This window comes from Panulirus ornatus, chromosome 41 (assembly GCF_036320965.1).
Source record: "Panulirus ornatus isolate Po-2019 chromosome 41, ASM3632096v1, whole genome shotgun sequence".
Lineage (NCBI taxonomy): Eukaryota > Metazoa > Arthropoda > Malacostraca > Decapoda > Palinuridae > Panulirus > Panulirus ornatus.
Window position 1 is genome coordinate 8001503 of NC_092264.1, and position 26777 is coordinate 8028279.

Sequence of the window (26777 nt, forward strand, 5' to 3'; positions counted from 1 at the left end):
CGTGTGTGGACGTGTATGTATATACATGTGTATGTGGGTGGGTTGGGCCATTCTTTCGTCTGTTTCCTTGTGCTACCTCGCTAACGCGGGAAACAGCGACAAAGCAAAATAAAAATAAAAAAAATATATATAAAATGTGAAGTGCAAAACAGTGAAAGGACTCTATATATGAGCAAAGAGACCTTCTGCTTGGCTGTCAGACAATAAAAATACAAAACGTTTATAATGAATATCAATTTCAAGCTTAATTCTTTAATAACTACAAAAAATATTCTATATGGCTTGTTACTGAAAATCAGCAGGAAGAAATAAAAATCTTATCACTTCTAAAGGTTTAAATGTATCTGAAAAGTAATTTCTTAAGTACTATACTTCATCAAAAATTCCTTCATGAACTTGCTGCCTTTAACGAGAACAATAAAACCTGGAGTCCCACCCAATACACAGTATCTGTAAAGGAAAAAAAACAGCTTTTAATATTACTGACAATGATCTGCATGAGCCAACATACTTTGTCTCAAAAAATTAGCAAACTGGTTATGGATAAATCTTCCATTTATATTAAAAGTGGAAAGCTGACAAGATAAAACCAGCAACACATGGAAAGCAAGGTTACATCATAAGAATCATAACACATTCATATATAAACAAGTCTTAAATTAAAGCTAGTAACCCTCATGAAACAAAACATTACCAGAAAACCATGTACAGCTTCAAATATCATGCAAATAAGTTAACTGCATTTTTCATTTATCAAGAAATGTTGAGGTACTGCAAGTTGGAGGAATACATTCTACATAATTACTAACAGATACGTGCACTGCCTCGCTGATGCAGGAAATCACGAATATGTACAAAAAAAAAAATGTTTTCCCTCTAAAGCTCTCTCATCTGTTCTTAAATGCTACCTCACTAAAGCAGGAAACAGCAAGTACGAGTAGATAGGCCATTCTTCATCTGTTTCCTGGTGCTACCTTGATGACGCGGGAAACAGCGCATTAGATTGGGGAAAAGCAGTGTGGATTCAGAAGTTGTAGAGAGTGTGTGGATCAGGTGTTTGCTTTGAAGAATGTATGTGAGAAATACTTAGAAAAGCAAATGGATTTGTATGTAGCATTTATGGATCTAGAGAAGGCATATGATAGAGTTGATAGAGATGCTCTGTGGAAGGTATTAAGAATATATGGTGTGGGAGGCAAGTTGTTAGAAGCAGTGAAAAGTTTTTATCGGGGATGTAAGGCGTGTGTACATGTAGGAAGAGAGGAAAGTGATTGGTTCTCAGTGAATGTAGGTTTGTGGCAGAGGTGAGTGATGTCTCCATGGTTGTTTAATTTGTTTATGGATGGGGTTGTTAGGGAGGTAAATGCAAGAGTTTTGGAAAGAGGGGCAAGTATGCAGTCTGTTGTGGATGAGAGAGCTTGGGAAGTGAGTCAGTTGATGTTCGCTGACGATACAGCGCTGGTGGCTGATTCAAGTGAGAAACTGCAGAAGCTGGTGAAATAGTTTGGTAAAGTGTGTGAAAGAAGAAAGCTGAGAGTAAATGTGAATAAGAGCAAGGTTATTAGGTACATTAGGGTTGAGGGTCAAGTCAATTGGGAGGTAAGTGTGAATGGAGAAAAACTGGAGGAAGTAAAGTGTTTTAGATATCTGGGAGTGGATCTGGCAGCAGATGGAACCATGGGAGCAGAAGTGAATCATAGGGTGGGGGAGGTGACAAAAATTCTGGGAGCCTTGAAGAATGTTTGGAAGTCAAGAACATTATCTCGGAAAGCAAAAATGGGTATGTTTAAAGGAATAGTGGTTCCAACAATGTTGTATGGTTGTGAGGCGTGGGCTATGGATAGAGTTGTGTGCAGGAGGGTGGATGTGCTGGAAATGAGATGTTTGAGGACAATATGTGGTGTGAGGTGGTTTGATCGAGTAAGTAATAATAGGGTAAGAGAGATGTGTGGAAATAAAAAGAGTGTGGTTGAGAGAGCAGAAGAGGGTGTTTTGAGGTGGTTTGGTCACATGGAGAGAATGAGTGAGGAAAGATTGACAAAGAGGATATATGTGTCAGGTGGAGGGAACGAGGAGAAGTGAGAGACCAAATTGGAGGTGGAAAGATGGAGTGAAAAAGATTCTGAGTGATCGGGGCCTGAACATGCAGGAGGGTGAAAGGCGTGCAAGGAATAGAGTGAATTGGAACAATAAGGTATACCGGGGTCGACGTGCTGTCAATGGCTTGAACCAGGGCATGTGAAGCGTTTGGGGTAAACCATGGAAAGTTCTGTGGGGCCTGCATGTGGAAAGGGAGCTGTGGTTTCGGTGCATTATTACATGACAGCTAGAGACTGTGTGTGAATGAATGGGGCCTTTGTTGTCTTTTCCTAGCGCTACCTCGCACACATGAGGGGGGGAGGGGGTTGTTATTCCATGTGTGGCGAGGTGGCGATGGGAATAAATAAAGGCAGACAGTATGAATTATGTACATGTGTATATATGTATATGTCTGTGTGTGTATATATATGTGTACATACATTGAGATGTATAGGTATGTATATTTGCATGTGTGGACGTGTATATATATACATGTGTATGTGGGTGGGTTGGGCCATTCTTTCATCTGTTTCCTTGCGCTACCTCCCTAACGCGGAAGACAGCAATAAAGCAAAATAAAATAAATAAAATAATAAAATAAAAAGGCAGCAGGTTTGGATGGTATTGCAGTGGAATTTATTAAAAAAGGGGGTGACTGTATTGTTGACTGGTAGGTAAGGTTATTTAATGTATGTATGACTCATGGTGAGGTGCCTGAGGATTGGCGGAATGCGTGCATAGTGCCATTTTACAAAGGCAAAGGGGATAAGAGTGAGTGCTCAAATTACAGAGGTATAAGTTTGTTGAGTATTCCTGGTAAATTATATGGGAGGGTATTGATTGAGAGGGTGAAGGCATGTACAGAGCATCAGATTGGGGAAGAGCAGTGCGGTTTCAGGAGTGGTAGAGGATGTGTGGATCAGGTGTTTGCTTTGAAGAATGTATGTGAGAAATACTTAGAAAAGCAAATGGATTTGTATGTAGCATTTATGGATCTGGAGAAGGCATATGATAGAGTTGATAGAGATGCTCTGTGGAAGGTATTAAGAATATATGGTGTGGGAGGCAAGTTGTTAGAAGCAGTGAAAAGTTTTTATCGAGGATGTAAGGCATGTGTACGTGTAGGAAGAGAGGAAAGTGATTGGTTCTCAGTGAATGTAGGTTTGCGGCAGGGGTGTGTGATGTCTCCATGGTTGTTTAATTTGTTTATGGATGGGGTTGTTAGGGAGGTAAATGCAAGAGTCCTGGAAAGAGGGGCAAGTATGAAGTCTGTTGGGGATGAGAGAGCTTGGGAAGTGAGTCAGTTGTTGTTCGCTGATGATACAGCGCTGGTGGCTGATTCATGTGAGAAACTGCAGAAGCTGGTGACTGAGTTTGGTAAAGTGTGTGGAAGAAGAAAGTTAAGAGTAAATGTGAATAAGAGCAAGGTTATTAGGTACAGTAGGGTTGAGGGTCAAGTCAATTGGGAGGTGAGTTTGAATGGAGAAAAACTGGAGGAAGTGAAGTGTTTTAGATATCTGGGAGTGGATCTGTCAGCGGATGGAACCATGGAAGCGGAAGTGGATCATAGGGTGGGGGAGGGGGCGAAAATTTTGGGAGCCTTGAAAAATGTGTGGAAGTCGAGAACATTATCTCGGAAAGCAAAAATGGGTATGTTTGAAGGAATAGTGGTTCCAACAATGTTGTATGGTTGCGAGGCGTGGGCTATGGATAGAGTTGTGCGCAGGAGGATGGATGTGCTGGAAATGAGATGTTTGAGGACAATGTGTGGTGTGAGGTGGTTTGATCGAGTAAGTAACGTAAGGGTAAGAGAGATGTGTGGAAATAAAAAGAGCGTGGTTGAGAGAGCAGAAGAGGGTGTTTTGAAATGGTTTGGGCACATGGAGAGAATGAGTGAGGAAAGATTGACCAAGAGGATATATGTGTCGGAGGTGGAGGGAACGAGGAGAAGAGGGAGACCAAATTGGAGGTGGAAAGATGGAGTGAAAAAGATTTTGTGTGATCGGGGCCTGAACATGCAGGAGGGTGAAAGGAGGGCAAGGAATAGAGTGAATTGGAGCGATGTGGTATACAGGGGTTGACGTGCTGTCAGTGGAGTGAATCAAGGCATGTGAAGCGTCTGGGGTAAACCATGGAAAGCTGTGTAGGTATGTATATTTGCGTGTGTGGACGTGTGTATGTACATGTGTATGGGGGGGGGTTGGGCCATTTCTTTCGTCTGTTTCCTTGCGCTACCTCGCAAACGCGGGAGACAGCGACAAAGTATAAAAAAAAAAAAAAAAAAAAAAATATATATATATTATTTTTATTTTATTTATTCTGCAAGAATGATGAAGGAAAGGTTGACAGAGGACATGTGTGTCAGAGGTGGAGGAAGCAAGGAGAAGCGGGAGACCAAATTGAAGGTGGAAGGATAGAGTAAAAAAGATTTTGAGTGATCAAGACCTAAATATGCGGTATTGTAAAAAACATACACAGAGTGAATTGGAACAATGTGGCATACTGGGATAAAAGTACTGTCAATGAACTGAACCAGAGAATGCAACATGTCTGGGGTATACAGAGGAAAACAAAGGGAAAAAGTTAAAAGATGTAAATGGGCTATGAACCATTAAAGATGAAGAAAATACGAAACAACAGTGGTAGTGACTCAAGTTATGTAAATAAGAAACTAAGAACTATGCGAGACGACAAATCATACTGACCTGTGGTCTTGAAGCATACGCTGAAGACTCTGACTAGGGTCAACCTTGCACAGCGTATTTTCCCCTACATCTTCAAAGAACACTTGTAGATTCTGAATGCGATACTTCTGCTCTGTGTCCCATGGAGCTGGTGGAGCATCTTCCCCAAAAATGACCTCCAAGTGATCACTGATACTAGAAGAGTTTACAACACCATCATTCTAAATTCTAAGGACTTTTATTTTGCAAAAAAGTTATTCACACAAGTGATTCTGTTTACTATCAACACCTTTCCAAGTATGCAAAATTTGATGTTAAATAAAAAACAAATGTATGGTTGTGAGCAAATGAGGGTGTCTTTGTTCCCGGCAGTACTATGCTATGCATGAATCACCAAACAAGTACAAAAAAAATCGATATATAGTGCATATCTATACATTTGTCATTCTCCACCACAGTAAGGTGGAAAAAAAATAGCAACCTCACTCATTCACATACAATTTCCATCACGTACAAAGTATCAAAACTAAAGCTCCCCATCAATAGTCAAGTCTCACAGATTATCTGATGGTTTCTTCTATCTTCAATATCCCTCACTCCCAACCCTTTCAGTCACATTCTTCAACATGCAGGGAATGCATGGTAAGCTTTGATTAGAGCCTAAGTAGCCCATGCTGTCAACTAACATTAAAAAAAGTTCACATAATGAAATTATATAAGTAATAATCAATCTTTCAAACTGTGATTCTTTCCACATTATAAGTTTAAGAGTTTCTGAAGAGGACAGTGTGAAAATTATATCAATAGTTTAAGAATCCACTTTCTCAAATCCATTTCCACTTGGATGCTTATGTAGCATCATCAGTATCTGAACAATACAAAAATCAGAGGCAAATGTGGCATCACTAGCAACAAAAAGTGTTTTCAAACTCACACTGTACCTCTAATGCAAGCAATCACTTTTCTTTCCACTGCCTGCATATAAAGGCACTATACATGTTTCATGCCACTCCTCAGTCCCCTCACCTTCAGCAATATTAATGTTGAATAGTCTGTGAAATTCAACTGCAACAGCACCCAGTTTAGCTGCTTTGCCACACTTCACCTTATGTAAGACTCTCACCACTTTCTTTTGACCGTACCATTTCCCTGAACTTTCTCATTGCATGCCACCTTATCTCTTACACAACATATTAAACACCCTATCATCAAACACAATCTCCTAAATACTCACTGCTTAGCCTTCCTCCTCCTCCTATCATCAAACACAATCTCCTAAATACTCACTCAATAGCCTTCCTCTTTCTCCTGTTACCAAATCCCCATTTGCTTTCTTTAATGTCATCCAGTCCTCTGCTCAATGTAAATCCAACAGGATCCAAAAACTGAAGTAAACACAGAGCAATCAAAGCTCCTAACCATGATAAATATCAAACATATCTTACCAATCACTTTCTGTGAACTCTTGGATAACATCAGTTTCATAATGTTCTGGATACAGGAACATTACAGGCCACACTAACTCTCCACTCTCATTGAAATGGACACGAGAACCCTAGAGAATAAAACAAAATACTCAATGCATTAGTGGCATAACTATAGGGAAAGGCCATTAACAATTTGTATAATGGCTAATAGCTTTCTTTGCAAAAACCATGGTATATAGGCATGAAATCAACATAAGCAATCTAAGAAGTCTTAAATAATCCTATATGTTAAACAGACCTAGCCGACTGTGCTACCTACTTTGGAGTATCTGATCTACAACATTCAAACCTACTTTGGATTGTTACATTAGCTACTTCCACTTTCTCTCAAAGAATGACATGTCTGCCATGGAGAAGTGAGGGGAAGGATATTCACTTTATGAAATTAACCATGCAAATCTTTAAACACCAATCAAGCTGCCATGTCACCTTATATAGTCACATTCATTATGGTTACATCACTGGAGTAAAATCTTGTCAAAAAATTATCACTCCAAAAGAGACCATCCTTTCACTCCTACTGATTATTGAGCAACCTGTGAGCTGTATGGGCCCCTGCTAAAGACATAAGATTTTATAACATAGCAATTATGTGCATTATACTGACAACATTTCTACATACATGGATGGAACAGAATGGGTTCTGATGCCTGGGACACTTTATAAGCTCAGACATGAACAAAGGATACAGAAACTCTAAGGCCTTCAGTTTAAGCCAATTCAAAAAAAATTTATTTCATTTACATTGGAGGCTTGTCACAGACAAAAGTCCACACTGAGACCAGGCCTTCATTTAAATATGGACAGGTTAAAGAAAGGGAAAAAGATGTAACAAGGAAGAGTATTTACAAATTCAACTTTGAAGGGAATGAAAAACAGTTTTTAAAAAGTGCAAGGTCATAATTATTGGTAAAGGTATCAGAGGTTAAAAAGTTCTAAAGTTTCAAGATGTAAGGAAAGAAAAAATTATCAAAAAGGTCCACACTTGAGTTGCCTATGGCCAACATAGTAACCATGTGATGCAGAAGCCTGACGAGTGTTGTGTGGTCTTGCTAATGATAGAGGCACAATAGTGCCCAGCTCTCAGGAGCAAAAACCAAAAAAATACCTACTGGAAAGGGAACGTAAAGCAAAAATTGCAACATAGGGTAAGTGGATCATTTTGAAATAAGCATTGGAGATTTGAGTCGGACTGCTTTCAACTCTGTCAAAAGAAGTACAGCTAAAACCACCCCTGATGAGAGCAGAATTCCATACAAGGAGGGATCAATCTTTTGTATAGAAAAAGCAACTGTTGGGAATTAAAGAAATTCCAACACCTAAACAGCACTTTGCTTCATAGAGGCAAAATTAGCAATTTCTGTATTTGGGGATTCCAACATAGTGTGGATGCTACAGCAATATGTACATAGTTAATAAGTAGAATTACAGAACCATCAAACGAGAAAAGAAAGTTCTAAGGATTTTTTGATAGAAAGGTAAAAACTGAATCTTGGAGGCATTAAACTTAACCAGACTTTGTCTTTAGGGTAAAAACTGGATCTTGGAGGCATTAAACTGAACCAGATTTTGTCTATAAGGTAGCAACTGGATCTTGGAGGCATTAAACAACCAGGTTTTGTCTATCCCACTGAAAAATCCTGACCAAGTTCGAGTTTATTTGGAGATGCTATGCTGATAAGAGAAGCAGATAGTCTGAGAGAAGAAGCAGAAGAAATGAAGAATGTGGAGGAATGCAGAGCTATGCACTCAGCATACAAGTGCATTTGGTTATCAGCATAAAAGGGAAATTATTGATAAAAAGGAGAAAAAGTGTAGGAGACAAGACAGACCTCAAGGAACACCACTGTTGATGGAGGATAGAGGCTGATCCATCAAAAACCACAGACAGCTTGGCAAAGAGGATGTTAGATACGAGAGAGCAAAGTGAGGGAGAGAAGCCAGAAGATGGGAGCTTTGAGATGATATCCCAATGCCACACCCTGTCAAAAGCTTTGGATAAATCTACATAGGATCACCCAAAATCTATCAGGAATAATGATCAAACATTAGTAAGAGATGTAAGGCTTCCAAGGATATGGGAGTTGAGGAGGAATTCAAAGACTGGAATTAACAGAAGTCAAAGCAACAGGATGTTAGTGGTGTTAGAACAGTCGTCCTTCTTTGTGATGGGGTGTACCAATGCAAACTTCCAAAGTTCAAAGAAAAAAATGTTTGGTTTTTAATCAGAAATGGAACAGATGAGAAAGCACAGGAGTAAGTTCAGAGGCACACTGAACTAATTAGGAGTAAGACTGTATAGCTCCAGTGGGAGGGACTATAGGTGAAAAACGGATCCAAAATATTAGGAGAGTGGTCACAAAGGTCAAGAAAATGGGAGAGGTGGAGAAAGTTTGCTCTAGTTCACTGAGAATGGAGAACATAAGAGCTTCAATCCCCCCACCCACCCCAAACACACACACAGCATCATTCTGGAAGGAATCCAACCATTCCTTATGGCGAATGCTGAAATCCCCTACATAGAGGATTTCAGCTTTTGGGCAAGAATATATCATAGGATCACAGAAAATAAAAAATTTGTAGAATTAAGAGAGCCATAAGCTAAACAAAAAACATGGTAGCCATGAGACAGACCTTAAGCCATATAATATCTAAGTTTGGGAACTTGAAGTCCTCAAGGCATACAAGTATACTTATGTTGGAATATGCACAGACACCAACTCTGACTGGAATCCTAAGTGAAAATTATAGTTGGATATTAGAAATGGGCTTGTAAAAACATTAAACACTTAGATCTTAAAGCGAAGCAAGACACCGGAGGAGGTACTATATAGTGTTCTACAGAAGAGAGCTTACTAGAATGCCCACAAATGTTGGTAGAATGAATAAAAAAAAAAAAAGTCTTATAGAGAGGGCCAATACTCTGTCTGCACCCTCCCTCTCAATGGCAACAGAGCTAGGAAGGTATCCCAAGATTCTTAGCATCCCATGATGCTAGGGACAAGGCACCATTGGTTTGCTGGACTGTCAATATAAAGAATCACTGTGCAGAGAACTTATGCCAAGAAAGCAAATTTTGAGTAGGTGTATGGTGCTTGTAAGATGGCAGCACTAGCCCATTCAGAAGTCACTAGTCCATTCAGAAGTCCTGTTTGATGGGTCAGATGGTAAAACAAGCAATCCTGACAAGGAGGGTACAAGATGGTTCTGGACAGCACATTAACACTTCTGTCAAAACAGTAGCACCAACCCTATGCAGCTGCTGTCAACAGCCTGCTAAATGCAAAATTCTATCATATTACTTAATACAGCTCTACAATACCACTAGGAACTGTACTTTATATTTAGCTGCCACTCTTTTGACAAATATTTGCCAACAGATGGTGATATTCCAATTTCTGCCCACACTATCCTGTTACTGATATGTCCTAGTCCAGTTAGTATGGAAGAAGTCAAACAGGTGTATCCTTTGCTTACTTTGTACAGGTTCAAAAATTAAATTGAGAAGCTACAGAACTACTCTCTGAATATGAACACATGCCAAGGGTACAACCAATTTTCAAATCAAATGGGGACTCAAGTTCACAAAAGGATGATAGTCATTCACCTTACTTCTGCCAACATGTTTCTAGGACTCTTAGATATCAGGAAGACAACCAAATACAATGTATCAAATGGAGGCACACAACACACATCTAAACTGCTTAGACCATTCCAAGGTTTCAAGTTTCCTCTGATCGCTTATGTCATGGTTCAGCCAATGACAACACATCACCCCTGCATACCATAATGCTTAAATTAGTATTGTCACCCACAAATCTATTATTGTTTTGCGTGTCAAATCATCTTTCACTCCATCCTTCCATCTCCATGGTCTCTCCTTTCCACTAGCTCTCTCCATTTATGACATTATCTATCAGCCAATCAATTTCAAGATTATACATGGCTGCTATTACTTCTTTAAGCTTCTCCAAAATAATACCTTCAACTAAATAAAAGTATCACAAGCAGTATCCACATCTCGATGTGTCTTTATTACCAAGAAATTATCTAAACATTACATCTACCTGTGCTGCAGGATGAGACGGTTCCAAGTCTGATAAAGTAATCGAAGAAGAACCCTTCACAGCTGAACTTCCAAGTTTTACACCCTGATTCTTGATAGCATTTATAAGATTCTGTTCATCTGTTAGCTTTTTCTTCTCTTCTTGTGCCTTTTTCCGAGAGTTTCTCTCAACTAGTTTCTGTCAAAGAAATACAAAAGCTAAATTCTCAACTCGCTCCCAAAACTGGGTGAGGGGTTTTCATAAGTTGCTTAGAGAGATAAAACTAACAAAAAAAATTAAGCCTAAAAGTCTTCCTAATCACTAAACATAAAATAAATTACAATCGGGTAGTAAAAAAAGAACACTGAATACGTTTCACCATCAAACTACCGAGTGCTCCTGATATTTTCAATTGTTCCTCTAAAGGTAACCAACATCATATTACAATAAAACTGAAACATGATAAAAGATTTAAGATCTTGTAATACCATCTGGGAAATATTTTTACATGGGGTAAGGACCAACTTAAATCTATGATAGCTGTAAGGACAATCTCTAGCCACACCTCAAACTATCATGTACAGATGACCCCGACTTACAACAGCTTGACTTACAGTTTTTCTTCTTTAAGATGGTGCAACAGCAATACGCATTAAGGGAGGTCAATGCAAGAGTTTTAGAAAGAGGGGCAAGTCTGCAGTCTGTTGTGGATAAGAAAGCTTGGGAAGTGAGTCAGTTATTGTTCGCTGATGATACAGCGCTGGAGGCTGATTCGGGTGAGAAACTGCAGAAGCTCATTACTGAGTTTGGTAAAGTGTGTGAAAGAAGAAAGCTGAGAGTAAATGTGAATAAGAGCAAGATTATCAGGTACAATAGGGTTGAGGGACAAGTCAATTGGGAGGTAAGTTTGAATGGAGAAAAACTGGAGGAAGTGAAGTGTTTTAGATATCTGGGAGTGGATTTGGCAGTGGATGGAACCATGGAAGCAGAAGTGAATCATAGGGTGAGGGAGGCGGCGAAAGTTCTGGGCGCGTTGAAGAATGTGTGGAAGTCGAGAACGTTATCTTGGAAAGCAAAAATGGGTATGTTTGAAGGAATAGTGGTTCCAACAATGTTGTATTGTTGCGAGGCATGGGCTATAGATAGAGTTGTGCGAAGCAGGGTGGATGTGCTGGAAATGAGATGTTTAAGGACAATATGTGGTGCGAGGTGGTTTGATCAAATAAGTAATGAAAGGGTAAGAGAGATGTGTGGTAATAAAAAGAGTGTGGTTGAGAGAGTGGAAGAAGGTGTTTTGAAATGGTTTGGTCACATGGAGAGAATGAGTGAGGAAAAATTGACAAAGAGGATATATGTGTCAGAGGTGGAGGGAACGAGGAGAAGTGGGAGACTTAATTGGAGGTTGAAAGATGGAGCAAAAAACATTTTGAGTGATTGGGGCCTGAACATGCAGGAGGGTGAAAGGTGTGTAAGAAATAGAGTGAATTGGTATACCAGGGTTGACATGCTGTCAATGGATTGAACCAGGCCATGTGAAGCATCTGGGGTAAACCATGGAAAGTTCTGTGGGGCCTGGATGTGGAAAGGGAGCTGTGGTTTCGGTGCATTATACACGACAGCTAGAAGAGACTGAGTGTGAACGAATGTGGCTGTTACTGTCTCTTCCTAGCGCTACCTCACGCACATGCGAGGGAGGGGGTTGTTATTTCATGTGTGGCGTGGTGGTGACAGGAATGAATAAGGTCAGACTGTATGAATTATGTACATGTGTATATATGTATATGTCTATGTGTGTATATATATATATATATGTGTGTACTTTGAGATGCATAGGTATGTATATGTGCGTGTGTGGACGTATATGTATATATACATGTGTATGTGGGTGGGTTGGGCCATTCTTTTGTCTGTTTCCTTGCGCTACCTCTCTAACGCGGGAGACAGCGACAAAATATAATATACATAAAATAAATAAATAAATAAATATAAATATAAATACATTTCAATGTATACATATATTTACATACACAGACATATACATATATACACATGAACATAATTCATACTTTCTGCCACATTCATTCACATTCAGTCTCTAGCTGTCATGTATAATGCACCAAAACCATGGCTCCCTTTCCACATCCAGGCCTCCCAAAATTTTCCATGGTTTACCCCAGACGCTTCACATGCCGATTCAATCCACTGACAGCACATCCACCCAGGTATACCACATCATTCCAATTCACACTATTCCTTGCACACCTTTCACCCTCCTGTATGTTCAGCCCCCGATCGCTCAAAAGTTTTTTCTCCTTCCACCTCCAATTTGGTCTCCCACTTCTGGTTCACTCCACCTTTGACACATATATCCTCTTTGTCAATCTTTCCTCACCCATTCCCTCCATGTGACCAAACCATTTCAATACACCCTCTTCTGCTCCCTCAACCACACTCTATATTATCACACATCTCTCTTACCCTTTCATTACTTAATAGATCAAACAACCTCACCACACTGTATTCAAACATCTCATTTCCAACACATCCACCCTCCTCCAAACAACCCTATCTAAAGCCCATGCCTCGCAAACATATAACATTTTGCTTTCCAAGATAACATTCTCGCATTCCACACATTCTTCAATGCTCCCAGAACCTTTGCCCCCTCCCCCACCCTGTGACTCACTTCCACTTCCATGGTTCCATCTGCTGCCAAATCCACTTCAAATATCTAAAACACTTCACTTCCTTCAATTTTTCTCCATTCAAACTTGCCTTCCAATTAACTAGTCCCTTAACCTTGTTGAACCTAATAACCTCGCTCTTATTCATATTTACTCTCAGCTTTCTTCTTTCACACACATCACCAAACTCAGGTACCAACTCCTGCAGCTTCTCACCCGAATCAGCCACCAGCACTATCATCAGCGAACAACTGACTCACTTCCAAAGCCCTCTCATCCACAACAGACAGCATACTTACCCCTCTCTCAAAACTCTTATATTCACCTCCCTAACAACCCCATCCATAAACAAATTAAACAACCATAGAGACATCACACACCCCTGCTGCAAATCGACATTCACTGGGAACCAATCATTTTCCTCTCTTCCTACTCATACACATACCTTACATCCTTGATAAAAACTTTTCACTGCTTCTAGCAACTTAATTCCCACACCATATACTCTTAATACCTTCCACAAAGCAACTCTTATCAACTCTTATCATATGCCTTCTCCAGATCCATAAATGCTACATACAAATTCATCTGTATTTCTAAGGATTTCTCACATACATTCTTCAAAGCAAACACTTGATCCACATATCCTCTACCACTTCTGAAACTACACTGCTCTTCCCCAATCTGATGCTCTGTACATGCCTTTACCCTCTCAATCAATACCCTCCCATATAATTTCCCAAGAATACTCAACAAACTTATATCTCTGTAATTTAAGCACTCACCTTTATCCCCTCTGCCTTTGTACAATGGCACTATGCATGCATTCCGCCAATCCTCAGGCACCTCACCATGAACCATACAATGTAAACACTGAATATTCTCACCAACCAGTCAACAACACAGTCACCCCCTTTTTTAATAAATTTCACTGCAATACCATCCAAACCCGCAGCCTTGCCGGCTTTCATCTTCCACAAAGCTTTTACTACCTTTTCTCTGTATACCAAAACATTCTCCCTGACCCTCTCACTTCGCACACCACCTCGACCAAAACATCCTATATCTGCCACTCCATCAAACCCATTAAACAAACCTTCAAAATACTCACTCCATCTCCTCACTTCACCACTACTTGTTATTACCTCCCCATTAGCCCCCTTTACCGATGTTCCCATTTGTCCTCTTGTCTTACGCACTTTATTTACCTCCTTCCAAAACATCTTTTTATTCTCCCTAAAATTTAATGATACTCTCTCACCCCAACTCTCATTTGCCCTCTTTCACCTCTTGCACCTTTCTCTTGACCTCCTGCCTCTTTAATATATCTCCCAGTCATTTGCACTACTTCCCTGCAAAAATTGTCCAAACGTCTCTCTCTTCTCTTTCACTTACAATCTTACTTCATCCCACCACTCACTATCCTTTCTAATCTGCCCACCTCTCACCTTCCTCATGCCACAGATATCTCTTGTGCAAGCCATCACTGCTTCCCTAAATACCTACCACTCCTCCCCCACTCACCTTTAAATTATTTGCTCTCACCTTTTTCCATTCTGCACTCAAATCTCTCCTGGTTACCTCCTCACTCAAGTCCCCTTTCCAAGCTCACTTACTCTCACCACTCTCTTCACCCTAACATTCTCTCCTTTTCTGAAAACCTCTACAAATCTTCACGTTGCCTCCACAAGATAATGATCAGACATCCCCTGGAGGGATGCAGCACCCAAAAAGAATAACACAAAACTAGCTTGATTAGGGTTACATTGTTCTACCCCTAAAATGAGGTAAATTTATAAGGATTCACCTCCAACCACATAAAAAAGTTAATATATTCTACAGTAATGTCACTATCATTTAGTTTAGGAATCAAAGGCACAGTGGATATATTCTCACCATATCAAATATAAATATTGTATCTGCATATGTAACTGGATATATAAAGCACTGCAAAGAATTATCTATATAAGATGAAGTTCACAAAGGTTTAACCCAGTAAATAAAATATTTGCCATGCAAGAAATATCTTACTACTCACTTTTTCTCTCACAGCTGTTAATCGACTGTTCTTTAATTTTTGATCACTGGGATCCATGACAAGTCCTCGGTCACACCAGGTGAAAACTTCATCCCAAAATTTTGCTTTTATGGCACAGTCAACTGCTCTCAAGACTGCTTTCAGATAGTCTGATTTTAATTCATATGCTTTTTCACAATCTTTTAAAGCAGATCGATAATTACCTAAAATGAAAAGAATACTTCAGCAAATGGAAAGTTCAAAATATCAAAGGCACACTTCACATCATACACCGTGACTATGCCTATATTCAGTCTGAGAAATCATCCAGATAAAATAATGTTATTAGGTACAGTAGGGTTGAGGGTCAAGTCAATTGGGAGGTGAGTTTGAATGGAGAAAAACTGGAGGAAGTGAAGTGTTTTAGATATCTGGGAGTGGATCTGGCAGCAGATGGAACCATGGAAGCGGAAGTGGATCATAGGGTGGGGGAGGGGGCGAAAATCCTGGGGGCCTTGAAGAATGTGTGGAAGTTGAGAACATTATCTCGGAAAGCAAAAATGGGTATGTTTGAAGGAATAGTGGTTCCAACAATGTTGTATGGTTGCGAGGCGTGGGCTATGGACAGAGTTGTGCGCAGGAGGATGGATGTGCTGGAAATGAGATGTTTGAGGACAATGTGTGGTGTGAGGTGGTTTGATCGAGTGAGTAACGTAAGGGTAAGAGAGATGTGTGGAAATAAAAAGAGCGTGGTTGAGAGAGCAGAAGAGGGTGTTTTGAAGTGGTTTGGGCACATGGAGAGGATGAGTGAGGAAAGATTGACCAAGAGGATATATGTGTCGGAGGTGGAGGGAACGAGGAGAAGAGGGAGACCAAATTGGAGGTGGAAAGATGGAGTGAAAAAGATTTTGTGTGATCGGGGCCTGAACATGCAGGAGGGTGAAAGGAGGGCAAGGAATAGAGTGAATTGGAGCGATGTGGTATACCGGGGTTGACGTGCTGTCAGTGGATTGAAGCAAGGCATGTGAAGCGTCTGGGGTAAACCATGGAAAGCTGTGAAGGTATGTATATTTGCGTGTGTGGACGTATGTATATACATGCGTATGGGGGGGGGGGTTGGGCCATTTCTTTCGTCTGTTTCCTTGCGCTACCTCACAAACGCGGGAGACAGCGACAAAGTATAATAAAAAAAATAATAAAAATAATGTTAACATGTTAATATCATTCCAATTCATTGGGAGGTAGTATGCGTTTCATGAAGATACTGAACAAGGGGGAATTTAAAGCTATCAAAACATTTTTCAGGCAATTTTGATATCTACCTCATAAGGGTAGCACCAGGAAGAGAATGACAACCTTAAGAGGAATTCATTCTCATTTACCTCCTTCCACTGTATTAATGTAGGAGAGGATTCCCAGCATCCTGCTCTCATCCCTCTTGATCAACCTCTACAACACACAAATATTATTCTTTTAGACCTCTCCCTAGCAATACCATTTTTTTCATACAGCAGGGTAAGCCGACAATGCACCTAACAGAGAAAATTAGTATATTCAGAGTGTCTCAGTACATTAATACAAATACATTTCCCATTATTACTCAAGCTAAAACAAATGTTGGAAATGGAATTAACAGGCCTGCAGTAATCTACTAGTCTTATGTTTGCAAAGACACGAGACATGCAACAAATCAATAAGACGGATGTTCCTGAAGAAATCTACAATGGCTTCTTTCAGTTCCGTTCTTTATAAATTGTGCCTTTCATTGCTCCCCACAGGTAATAACCTGGAGGTGTAAGATATGGTGACCATGGTCACTAAATGTTCTATGAAATCACTCTGCTCCCAGACACATTGCACGGTACCTTCATGGGAACAAGCTGTGTGTGCAACAGCACTATCCCATCGGAAGTGGCCTCGGGAAATTTGGCAGCATCAGGAAATTTGGTCATCATCTTAATGTCCAATGAAGGGGTAATCATTTCACTATAAACTTTCAAGTCGATTGTGTCATGGAAGTAAATGGGGTAGAATATCCAATTTCGTGATTTGGCAAACCACATACCAACCTTCTGAACATTTAATGGTGCCTCCAACTCATACAGATTAATTGTCAACCAAACATGGCTGCTTTGGGTGTTGATGTAACAGGATACATGAATCCAAGCCTCATCAGTGAAGATTGTGATGTCTAAAACATCCTCTCCATTTGCAGTAATAAAGTCTCTAAACCATTGGCAATATTCAACACACCTGACTTTGTCCCTCTCACTATATGCACAGATGTTAGCTATTAGGGATGCAGTTGCAACTACTTCAACACTATGTACGTCGCTGTATAAGGTGCCCATCTGCTGTGCGAATTCAAGGAAGAACATTTTAAGCCTTTGTACTAAGAGATCTGAAATATCCAACAAGTACATTCTTCTCTGTGCTACCGTCAGCCTGCCAAATTTCAGCATGTCCACAACTAATTAAGTTTCATGAAACTTGGCAATTAACTGCCACACTGTTCTGTGATGTGGTACAGGAGTGTATGGATACTTTTCAGCAAACTTCTGTCGCACTTCATTTGCATGTTCATCTGCCATACATAACATCAGTTTCACCAAAAATACTCAAGCCTCAAGCAACAAAACTATGGAGAAGGGATGGAGAAGGGGCAGGTTGATAACCATGTGTCAAAAGTCATGTTAGCCATTTGTTGTAACGCTATGAATGCAGCAATTTTATCATTTAGGTTTACTTTTGGTTCACCCTGTAGTTCAGTTTCCATCATGGAAAGAGAGTGACAGGAATAGAAAAGAATGTCAAAGAATAAGTCTCATTACTTGCATCCTCTCTTTACCTCATGTATAAAGCACCAAAACCAGACCCCTGTATAAACAGCCAAGCCCTAAAGACCTTTCCTTATTTTCCTCTGACCAGTTCATATGCCCTGGTTCACCTAAATGATAGCACATCACCTATTTATGCCAAACTGCCCACAGTCACTATCCCATGCACACCTCTCACCCTCCTGCATAATGAGCCTCATTTACTCAAAGCCTCTTTCACTCCAACCTGTGAGATGCCCCAAGGGATCCTGTTGGATTTCCATTAAGGAATCCTGATACAGCACCAACTGTATCAATAGAGTGTCATTAATTCAACATCAAATCATTTTTTTGGAAACTATCATTGACATCAAGTTTGCTCCAAAGCACAGGGAATTCTGGCCTAATCTCAAAAATATTCACTGTCAAAACTGCTATTCTAGTCATACAGGTGGATGTACTGTCCCTGCCTGCAATGCTACTCACATAGGTGAGGAATCTTTTTTCACTTTCCATCTTTCAGAAGACGAGTCAAAAAGAACAGACATTATCATCTCTATCCAAGAGTTGGTAGGCAGCCACCGACTCAAGATGTATATAAAAGTCATTAACCACCTGGGTACCAGGAGGGTTAATGACAACGCATAATGAGCCAGCACTTCAGTGATTATCAAGTTGCACTCCAATGACCCAAGTAACTGTCTTTTCCTGCCTCACCTACATGTGACTTGCTAACATTCTGTTCACAAACATACAATCTCTCCTTGTGACACCTAACAATTACCAAAACTTAACTCGTATAACATTCTTTGTAACTAGATTTTCCTGTGGTGAGCAGTGAACTCTAGCCCTGTCTTTTGGCAAAGTTGTATGAGCAACAGAAGGAAGTAGTTGGTAGGAATAATGGCAGGATCATTAAGCAGAACCATTAGGTAGAAATGGTAGGTCAGAACATTGGGTGGGAGCATTAGGTGGTAGTAGTAGTATGTAGGAACATCAGATAAAAGTATTCAGTAGAAATAATAGGCAAGAGCCACTGGATATACAGCACTTCAGTTGCTCTGAGCCAATGGCCTGTTAAAGATGAGGCACTGGAATTCACCAGTTATGAAAACTTTTGCTATGGCCATCCCTTAGAGAATTCCCACAGGGAATGGGCATCAAAGATATAGATAGATAAATTATCTCCATCTCTCACTTCTCAACCTGATCACTCTCCACAGCTGCTGAAGAGTTGGCTGCTATTGTGTCCCTTCTTCTGGCAAGGTCAAACATCACCCAAGAAACTACTACATACCAGATAAAAATACTTAAACGTATTATAAACTGGAAAACTGATCAATGACAATTTTTTCTCTTTCCTTCAAAAATAAACTGTGAAACTAACTTTTAAGGTTTTTCTTAGTGTCTAAAACCAGTCTTTCTTTACAAAGTAGGTCATACATTAACTGAATTACATGTGTTCCTACCCAAGTGGTAGTGGGCAGCTGCCCTATTGTTATAGAGCTGAGCATTCAATTCAGTGTCAGGACATTTCTGTTTCAAGCCCTCAGAGAAATTTGCAACAGCAAGTCGGTATTTTTTATACTTAAACTGTAGGTTTCCTTCCTCCTTGTAGTTCTGAGCCACCTCTGAAACAGAGAACAAAAAAATCTAAAAAAGAACACTTACATATTCTATATTACACCATTTACTTGTCTGTCATCTTTTGTTACACCAAAATAATATCTATCAATTGACAATTTTTATATACATGGGGTCATTCAAGTATAAACTTACAACTTTCATAAGAAATAACCGCAGAACTCACATCTCCAGCTCCATTCATACTCACCGGCAAAAAGAAAGGGATGACCAATTCTTCCAGGAAACTTGCTATCAAGCTAAGTACTTTGCAGTTTCATATAATAATTGTAAACAAAGTGTACAAATAAGAGCACTGTTGCTTTCCTTATCAGATTTCACTAAAAAAGCATTTGGAGAAAAATTAGGAACAAACTCATTCAAATTATAGTTTTTACACCTTAAATGCTGGGATACATACACAACAGTGTCTCTGGAAAGTGCCAAGACTAATCTTACGATTTTTCATTTCGGACTATCAGTATTATAACATTTGCTTGCTACTAGGTGTCTCCTTGGTTTCCGAGTGTGAGTGGCAACTCGATGATGCTAAACACAGGCTTACAAAAGCTGATTCAGGCCCTCCTCCACCATTAACCTGGGAGATCTATGCATTAATGTCTTATTGTACCACAGTCATAAAATTTCTATCACTTTTTTGAACAAACTCTTCACTCGTGTATGTATTTTTTCATATCATACCATAAAAACAGAAAATCTGAATAATACATGCCTCTAAGAACCCTTCCTCAACAAATTCCTAGGGATATCCAAGTAATTTCGGCATTATACTCAAGCAATATTCAATGTGTCTGCTCACTTTTTGTACATATCCTTCACTTACATGTGCAATTTTGCATGCATTTCCTTAATCATTTGTAGACATTTTTGTGCAAACTGACATGCTGATTCAAACATTTAATCCTTTCACTGTTGCAGTCATAATATACATGGTAATGCACACAGTGTGTGGGAAATTCTTGAATGATCTAAAGAAAATCTCCATGCACGTCTTACTATAATCATCAAGAGCATACCTTTCCAAATAATATAATCCTTTACTCTTACATTTCTTTCATTTCAAAACACAAAAAATCTGAATGATGCATCTCTTAAAAACCTTCCTCTACCAATTCCCTAGATCTGCACATTACCCTTGGCATTATACAAAGCAATATGCAATATGTTGGCTCTCATTTTTGTACATATCCTTTACGCTTGCATTTACCAATTTTTAGCATATGAAGACATTTTTCTAGTCCAAAATGAAACAAGCATTTAACCCTTTCACTACTTCAGTCCCAAAATCCAAGATACTGTACACTGTGTGAGGAAATTCTCATATTTTAAAAAATATCTAGATGCATTTGTTATTATAATCAACTAAAGTATACCTTTCCAAATAATATAACATCCTAGTCAAATTTACACATGCCTCTTTAACAAACTGGTTCACTGCCTGGTGTATGAGGTACTCCAGGAGGATTTTATGCATTCACAATGCAGAGGTATTTTTAACAAAGCGAACTTATTTCCTACATGTTTCCTCAATCTTTCCACACATACTGACTCGTGTAAGAAAAAATAATTAGGTGGTAGTGTCTGGAAACTGTGGAATACCACTACTAGCACCAAAAGCTGTATATATAAAACCTGCTACAGCAAACTGAAAAAAAAGTTATGGAGCCTAAATGCTCTAACTACAGTGAAGGGTTAAGGAAACTTCAATGAATTTTACTTACCCAAAGGAGTATTATGGTCTGGATCAAACTTCAGCTGTGCCAGCCCCTCACTTAATGGATTGATAGGTGCTTCTCCCTCAGTTGCACCCTCCTCCTGAACATATGGTGCAAACAAAGGATGCTCTGCCATTTGCTGTTAACAGAAAAATACCCATGGAGATCCAACAAGCAACCACTTACTACAAAATTGAATCAAAAATTTTAGCCAAATAATCATAAATTGTGTGGTAAAACCTCTAGGGAAATTCTAATAAATTTGTGCAGGTCAGAGCTGAGGAGCAATCTTTTAAAAAAGGCTCTAAGTGCAAGTCACATAATCAATCTAATCCCTAAAAGTCTTTCACAAAAAAAAATTGGAATACTGTATTGTACACAAAATAGTTTCACAAATGAATTATCAACAAACATTATTACAAAAACATGTAAATCATGGTCCTAACCTCTTTCCAATTTTGCTCTGTCCATCCTCCTTCATACTTGGTCTTACTCATAGAATCAATATGACGGTCAAGATCTTCATCAAGCTGTTGGCAAAGTTTAGCCCTCTCTTCATCAGTCCAATCCTTTTTCCCGTCTAACTTCTCTCGAACAATTTTCTCTTTCCATTCTTCTGCCATTACAGAGTTCTTATCTACAAGGAAAAAAAAAATTCAAACTTTGTTATCATGATGTACTATCCATCTACCAATATCTCTGATACTCATTCCCTCCCAGAACTCCCATTAAGGGCATGGCCAAGGCAGAAAAAATCTCCTTTTATCCCTGTCCTTACATGCTTCACTCACATGTACCACTCTGCGCATTCTTCGAAAACTTTTATCCGCCCTCCCCTCTCAGGACTCTTCCACTATTTCCCCATGTCACAGGTGTTCTGCCTCTCATAGTAACCTCTAATTGTACTATCATACATTCTCCTTGTAAACATTCCATCTTGCACTCTTTCCACATGTGTAAACCAAATCAAAGTATAGTACTCCCTGCTGTATCACGAGCCTCATACACCCCGTTATTTCCTTCTACATTCAATATAGTCTCATCAAAAGCTCCTCTCAAAAAGAAACCAAATTTCCATTTCTCATACCTCACAGTTAACATACCTCCCACACAGTTTAGCCAAATCTAATGCTCCCACACAGTTAGCAAAATCTAATGCTCCCACACAGTTTAGCAAAATCTAATGCTCCCACACAGTTTAGCAAAATCTAATACTCCCACACAGTTTAGCAAAATCTAATACTCCCACACAGTTTAGCAAAATCTAATACTCCCACACAGTTTAAAAAATCTAATACTCCCACACAGTTTAGCAAAATCTAATACTCCCACACAGTTTAGCAAAATCTAATAATCCCACACAGTTTAGCAAAATCTAATACTCTCACACAGTTTAGCAATATCTAATACTAACACAGTTATGCAAAATCTAATACTCTAACACAGTTTAGCAAAATCGAATACTCTCACAGTTTAGCAAAATCGAATACTCTCACAGTTTAGCAAAATCTAATAGACTCTCACACAGTTTAGCAGAGTCAAATATACTCTCACACTATCAAAATCTAATACTCCCACACAGTTTAGCAAAATCTAATACTCACACACGGTTTAGCAAAATCTAATACACACAGTTTCGCAAAATCAGATCAGCAAAATCTAATACTCTCACACAGTTTTAGCAAAATCTAGTACTCTCACACAGTTTAGCAAAATCTAATACTCTCACACAGTTTAGCAAAATCTAATACTCTCACACAGTTTAGCAAAATCTAATACTCTCACAGTTTAGCAAAATCTAATACTCTCACAGTTTAGCAAAATCTAATACTCTCAAACAGTTTGGCAAAATCTAATACTCTCACACATTTAGCAAAATCTAATACTCTCACATTTAGCAAAATCTAATACTCACACAGTTAGCAAAATCGAATACACACAGTTTAGAAAAATCTAATACACAGTTTAGCAAAATCTAACACACACAGTTTAGCAAAATCTAATACTCACACACACCAGCAAAATCTAATACTCCCACACACTTCAGCAAAATCTAATACTCTCACACAGTGTAGCAAAATCTAATACTCACACACAGTTTAGCAAAATCTAATACTCACACACAGTTTAGCAAAATCTAATACTCACACACAGTTTAGCAAAATCTAAGACACACACAGTTTAGCTAAATCTAATACTCCAAAACAGTTTAGCAAAATCTAATACTCCAACACAGTTTAGCAAAATCTAATACACAGTTTAGAAAAATCTAATACACATTTTAGCAAAATCTAATACACACACTTCAGCAAAATCTAATACTCTCACACAGCTTAGCAAAATCTAATACACAGTTTAGAAAAATCTAATACTCACACAATTTAGCAAAATCTAATACTCACACACACCAGCAAAATCTAATACTCACACACAGTTTAACACAATCTAATACTCACACACAGTTTAGCAAATTCTAATACTCACACACAGTTTACCAAAATCTAATACACACACACACACACAAAACCTAATACTCTCACACAGTTTAGCAAAATCTAATACTCACACAGTTTAGAAAAGTCTAATAATTTACTCTTACTCAGATTTACCTTCAATCATCTACACTTACATAAATCATACAACACATTTACAATATTCTTCTAGACCTCTTTATTCTCAGTAAACAACACAGACTGCAAATAGACTTGTCACTGGCCACCACACCTCATCCACCACGTATTTCTGCACTCCCTTTCTCTATTTCTGCTTTTACTTTTTATCACTCCAGTTACATATGTAAAAAAAAAAAAAAAAAATCATGGTGACATCATTGCAACTTTACCTTCGAATAAAGTAACAATATCATCTTTAACCCAATCCTCTGGCACAGCCTTCTGTTTCCATGCTGCTTTACCTATCAAATGCAACCACACTATCACACTTTCTCCTGAATACTTCAGCATCTCGACCTTAATCTCATCCACTACAGGTGCCTTTACTAAGTTCAACCTCATTATTGCCCCTTTCTTACCTTGCCTCTTGCTATAGCCCATGCACCTGCAACTTTTCCCTTCCAACCTTAATACCCATGCATTAAGAAATGACCACAATGTGGTTCTTGTCAGACATCAGTTCAGTTTAATGTTTTTAACAGAAATTTCCAAATACTCCTACTTAAGAAACAATTTCATCAAGTACTGCAATTCCATTAACTTATTACTTTTCTCCACCCACTTAGATAAGTAAAAAATAAATTCAAATTAGCACAAACCAAATCAACCAAATTAAGATATACTTGCCTTAACTGAGCGGGGATATATTGCATTGTTTTGTTTCTCTTATATTCATCCCACACTTCCTGTTCTTCAAAACCCTCCTCAAATGTTGGGTTCACTTAAAAATGCAGGACAAACTATGGATGTCATTCTCCCCTCAAAATTCTCATTTCTAGCATCAACTCAATCGCAATACAAAATTTACAAAAAATTGATGTGATAAAAGTAAACATTTACTTTAGTATTACCAGAATCTGATCATGGAATATAACTGACTTTTGCAATGGTAGTGCAATGAAGGGAGAATATATTCTAACCTGTGGAGGGTAATTGGCATCTCTTCTTATTCTATAATGACAGATACAATAATAATTATGGGGAGGGCTATTCAGATTTGAGAAAATGTTGGGGTGAAATGTGTAAAAGTAGATGAAACATAATATATCCATTCCAGTAAAATTGCAAACAGCAAATCTTATTTCCAGTACAAGTAGGTAAATTCAGAATAAAATCCATAGTAAAACTGCCACCTTAAAATGTTTGTTCTATTCTCAAGACAGTACACTTAAGTATGATACAAATCATTACAAAAAAGCCCTCACAATCAAATTTGCTACATCCCAAACTTTGTGACTACAGTATTGAAATATAAGGAGGTAACATTTACATACACTGTAATCATTAAATGGTAGTATAAAAAAAATCTTACCGCTCCAACTACACAAGGTGACATTTGAACAAGGTAGTATTAAAATAAAAAAGAACACTAGTAAAATTTACTAACCATGGTGAAAGGTTTGAATCTAGAAATGTATTTCAAACGTTGTCTGCTAAAATGTTAAGAAACCTCGCCGTACTAAATCTAATTAATGCCAAAACAATAGCCTTACAAACTCCAAAATAACACTGTAAAAAATGCACAAAATCGTTTTATTTCATACATCTCCCTCCAGTTAAATCATAAATTATCCGATGAATACAGTAATCCTCTAAGTCACACATCACTAGTCAAAATCAATTCTACTTAATGACAAAATATCTATTCATATTGCAGGTTTCTTCCAAATTACTAATGTACTTCTGTGGTTCCCAGAATTGAAACTTCCACATTCAAGTGCGTGAAACATTTGCATAAACCAATAATATCTATTGATACATTACATTCCTTTGGGATAGGGGCCGAGACTTACCTCAATCTCAATTTTAAAATATACATGGGATTTCGTAGTCTGCCTCCAAAGCCTCACACAGTGGTAGCGACTACTAGGGAATACGACTCGCGCAGCGTACCGTAACTCCCGTTCTCTAGACAAGGTAGTGTTGATGCATACACATCCAGAATCCTTATCAAAAGTAAACTTAAGATAATAATTCACACTTAAAAAAAAAGCTAATTTCGGATGCTACGGGAAGATTGCTAGTATCCATCGTTTCAACCCAAAAGTAGCTGGTTTCCGTTTCCATGTTCTTCACTTAAATTTTCTCATTAGTTTCACCGATCCTCAATGTCCTCCACACTGCCACTCATTCTATCAAGATTAAATAATGTCATCATAAATCATCAACGCCCTTAATCACCTAAAAGTCTTTAAAGTTCATTTATATTATCCTTCCAAATGATACTGATTTAGTGCACTCAACAAAAGAAAACGGTAGCTGACAGATACAAACATTGAAGTTTCAAACCGCCTTGCCAGCATTGCTATTAACAGCAACCATACATCGAGCTCTCTTTCACAAGGGCCCGTGTTATGTGTGGTCGGCGAATCTTAACACGGATGATGCCTCATACCTAAACCAGGGCGTGGATTTGGGTGCTGCCTCTTGCTTATCGCTGATGCGACACGAAATGTTCCCTTCCTGCTTGACGTGTTTGGGGTGGCTTTCGGTAATTTGTTGTTCCTTACATGACGCTGATTATGAGGTGGAATGCTGCTGACCCCTGTCTGACTTTGGTGATGGTCTAGGGTGCTGGCAGACACTGGCAGTGCAACCCGCAGGTTAGTTCAGCAACTCATTGCAATGGGTATAACCCAGCCTAATGCACTTGTAATAAACTAGGGTGATGGATTTATCGTAGCCAGTCCCCTATCATTTAATAAATGCACTCTGCGTTATATCATAGTAACTGTGTGTCTTCTGAGAAGGCAAGTTTATTTGGAAAATATACCAAGTACGTAAATATATTTCATGTTTATCTTGCCAAGGTAATTAAGGCCTTCAAGGTTAATTTATAACCACCAGCAAATTTATCCTTTACACCCTAAACCATTATATATATGGTACATGAATATTAGATTAACATCCTGCAACCCAATTTACTGTTTCAA

The 26777-nt window shown here is 38.7% G+C and overlaps 1 protein-coding gene across 2 annotated transcripts; it reads right to left on the reverse strand.

Moving 5' to 3' along the window:
- Nucleotides 1-317: 317 nt before the first annotated feature.
- Dpit47 (DNA polymerase interacting tpr containing protein of 47kD) lies at nucleotides 318-26380 on the reverse strand. 2 transcript variants are annotated; one of them, XM_071685972.1, is made up of 9 exons: nucleotides 26240-26380; nucleotides 21619-21809; nucleotides 21179-21311; nucleotides 19283-19444; nucleotides 15019-15221; nucleotides 10318-10494; nucleotides 6209-6318; nucleotides 4785-4958; nucleotides 318-450 (listed from the first exon to the last, which is right to left on the reverse strand). In XM_071685972.1, exons 2-9 carry the CDS (start codon nucleotides 21793-21795, stop codon nucleotides 360-362), a joined length of 1227 nt encoding a protein of 408 aa, XP_071542073.1. In that variant the 5' UTR covers nucleotides 21796-21809; nucleotides 26240-26380; the 3' UTR covers nucleotides 318-359. The 2 variants fall into 2 exon arrangements, with proteins under 2 accessions (XP_071542073.1, XP_071542072.1); XM_071685971.1 differs by lacking the exon at nucleotides 26240-26380 and adding an exon at nucleotides 25638-26181.
- Nucleotides 26381-26777: the final 397 nt, after the last annotated feature.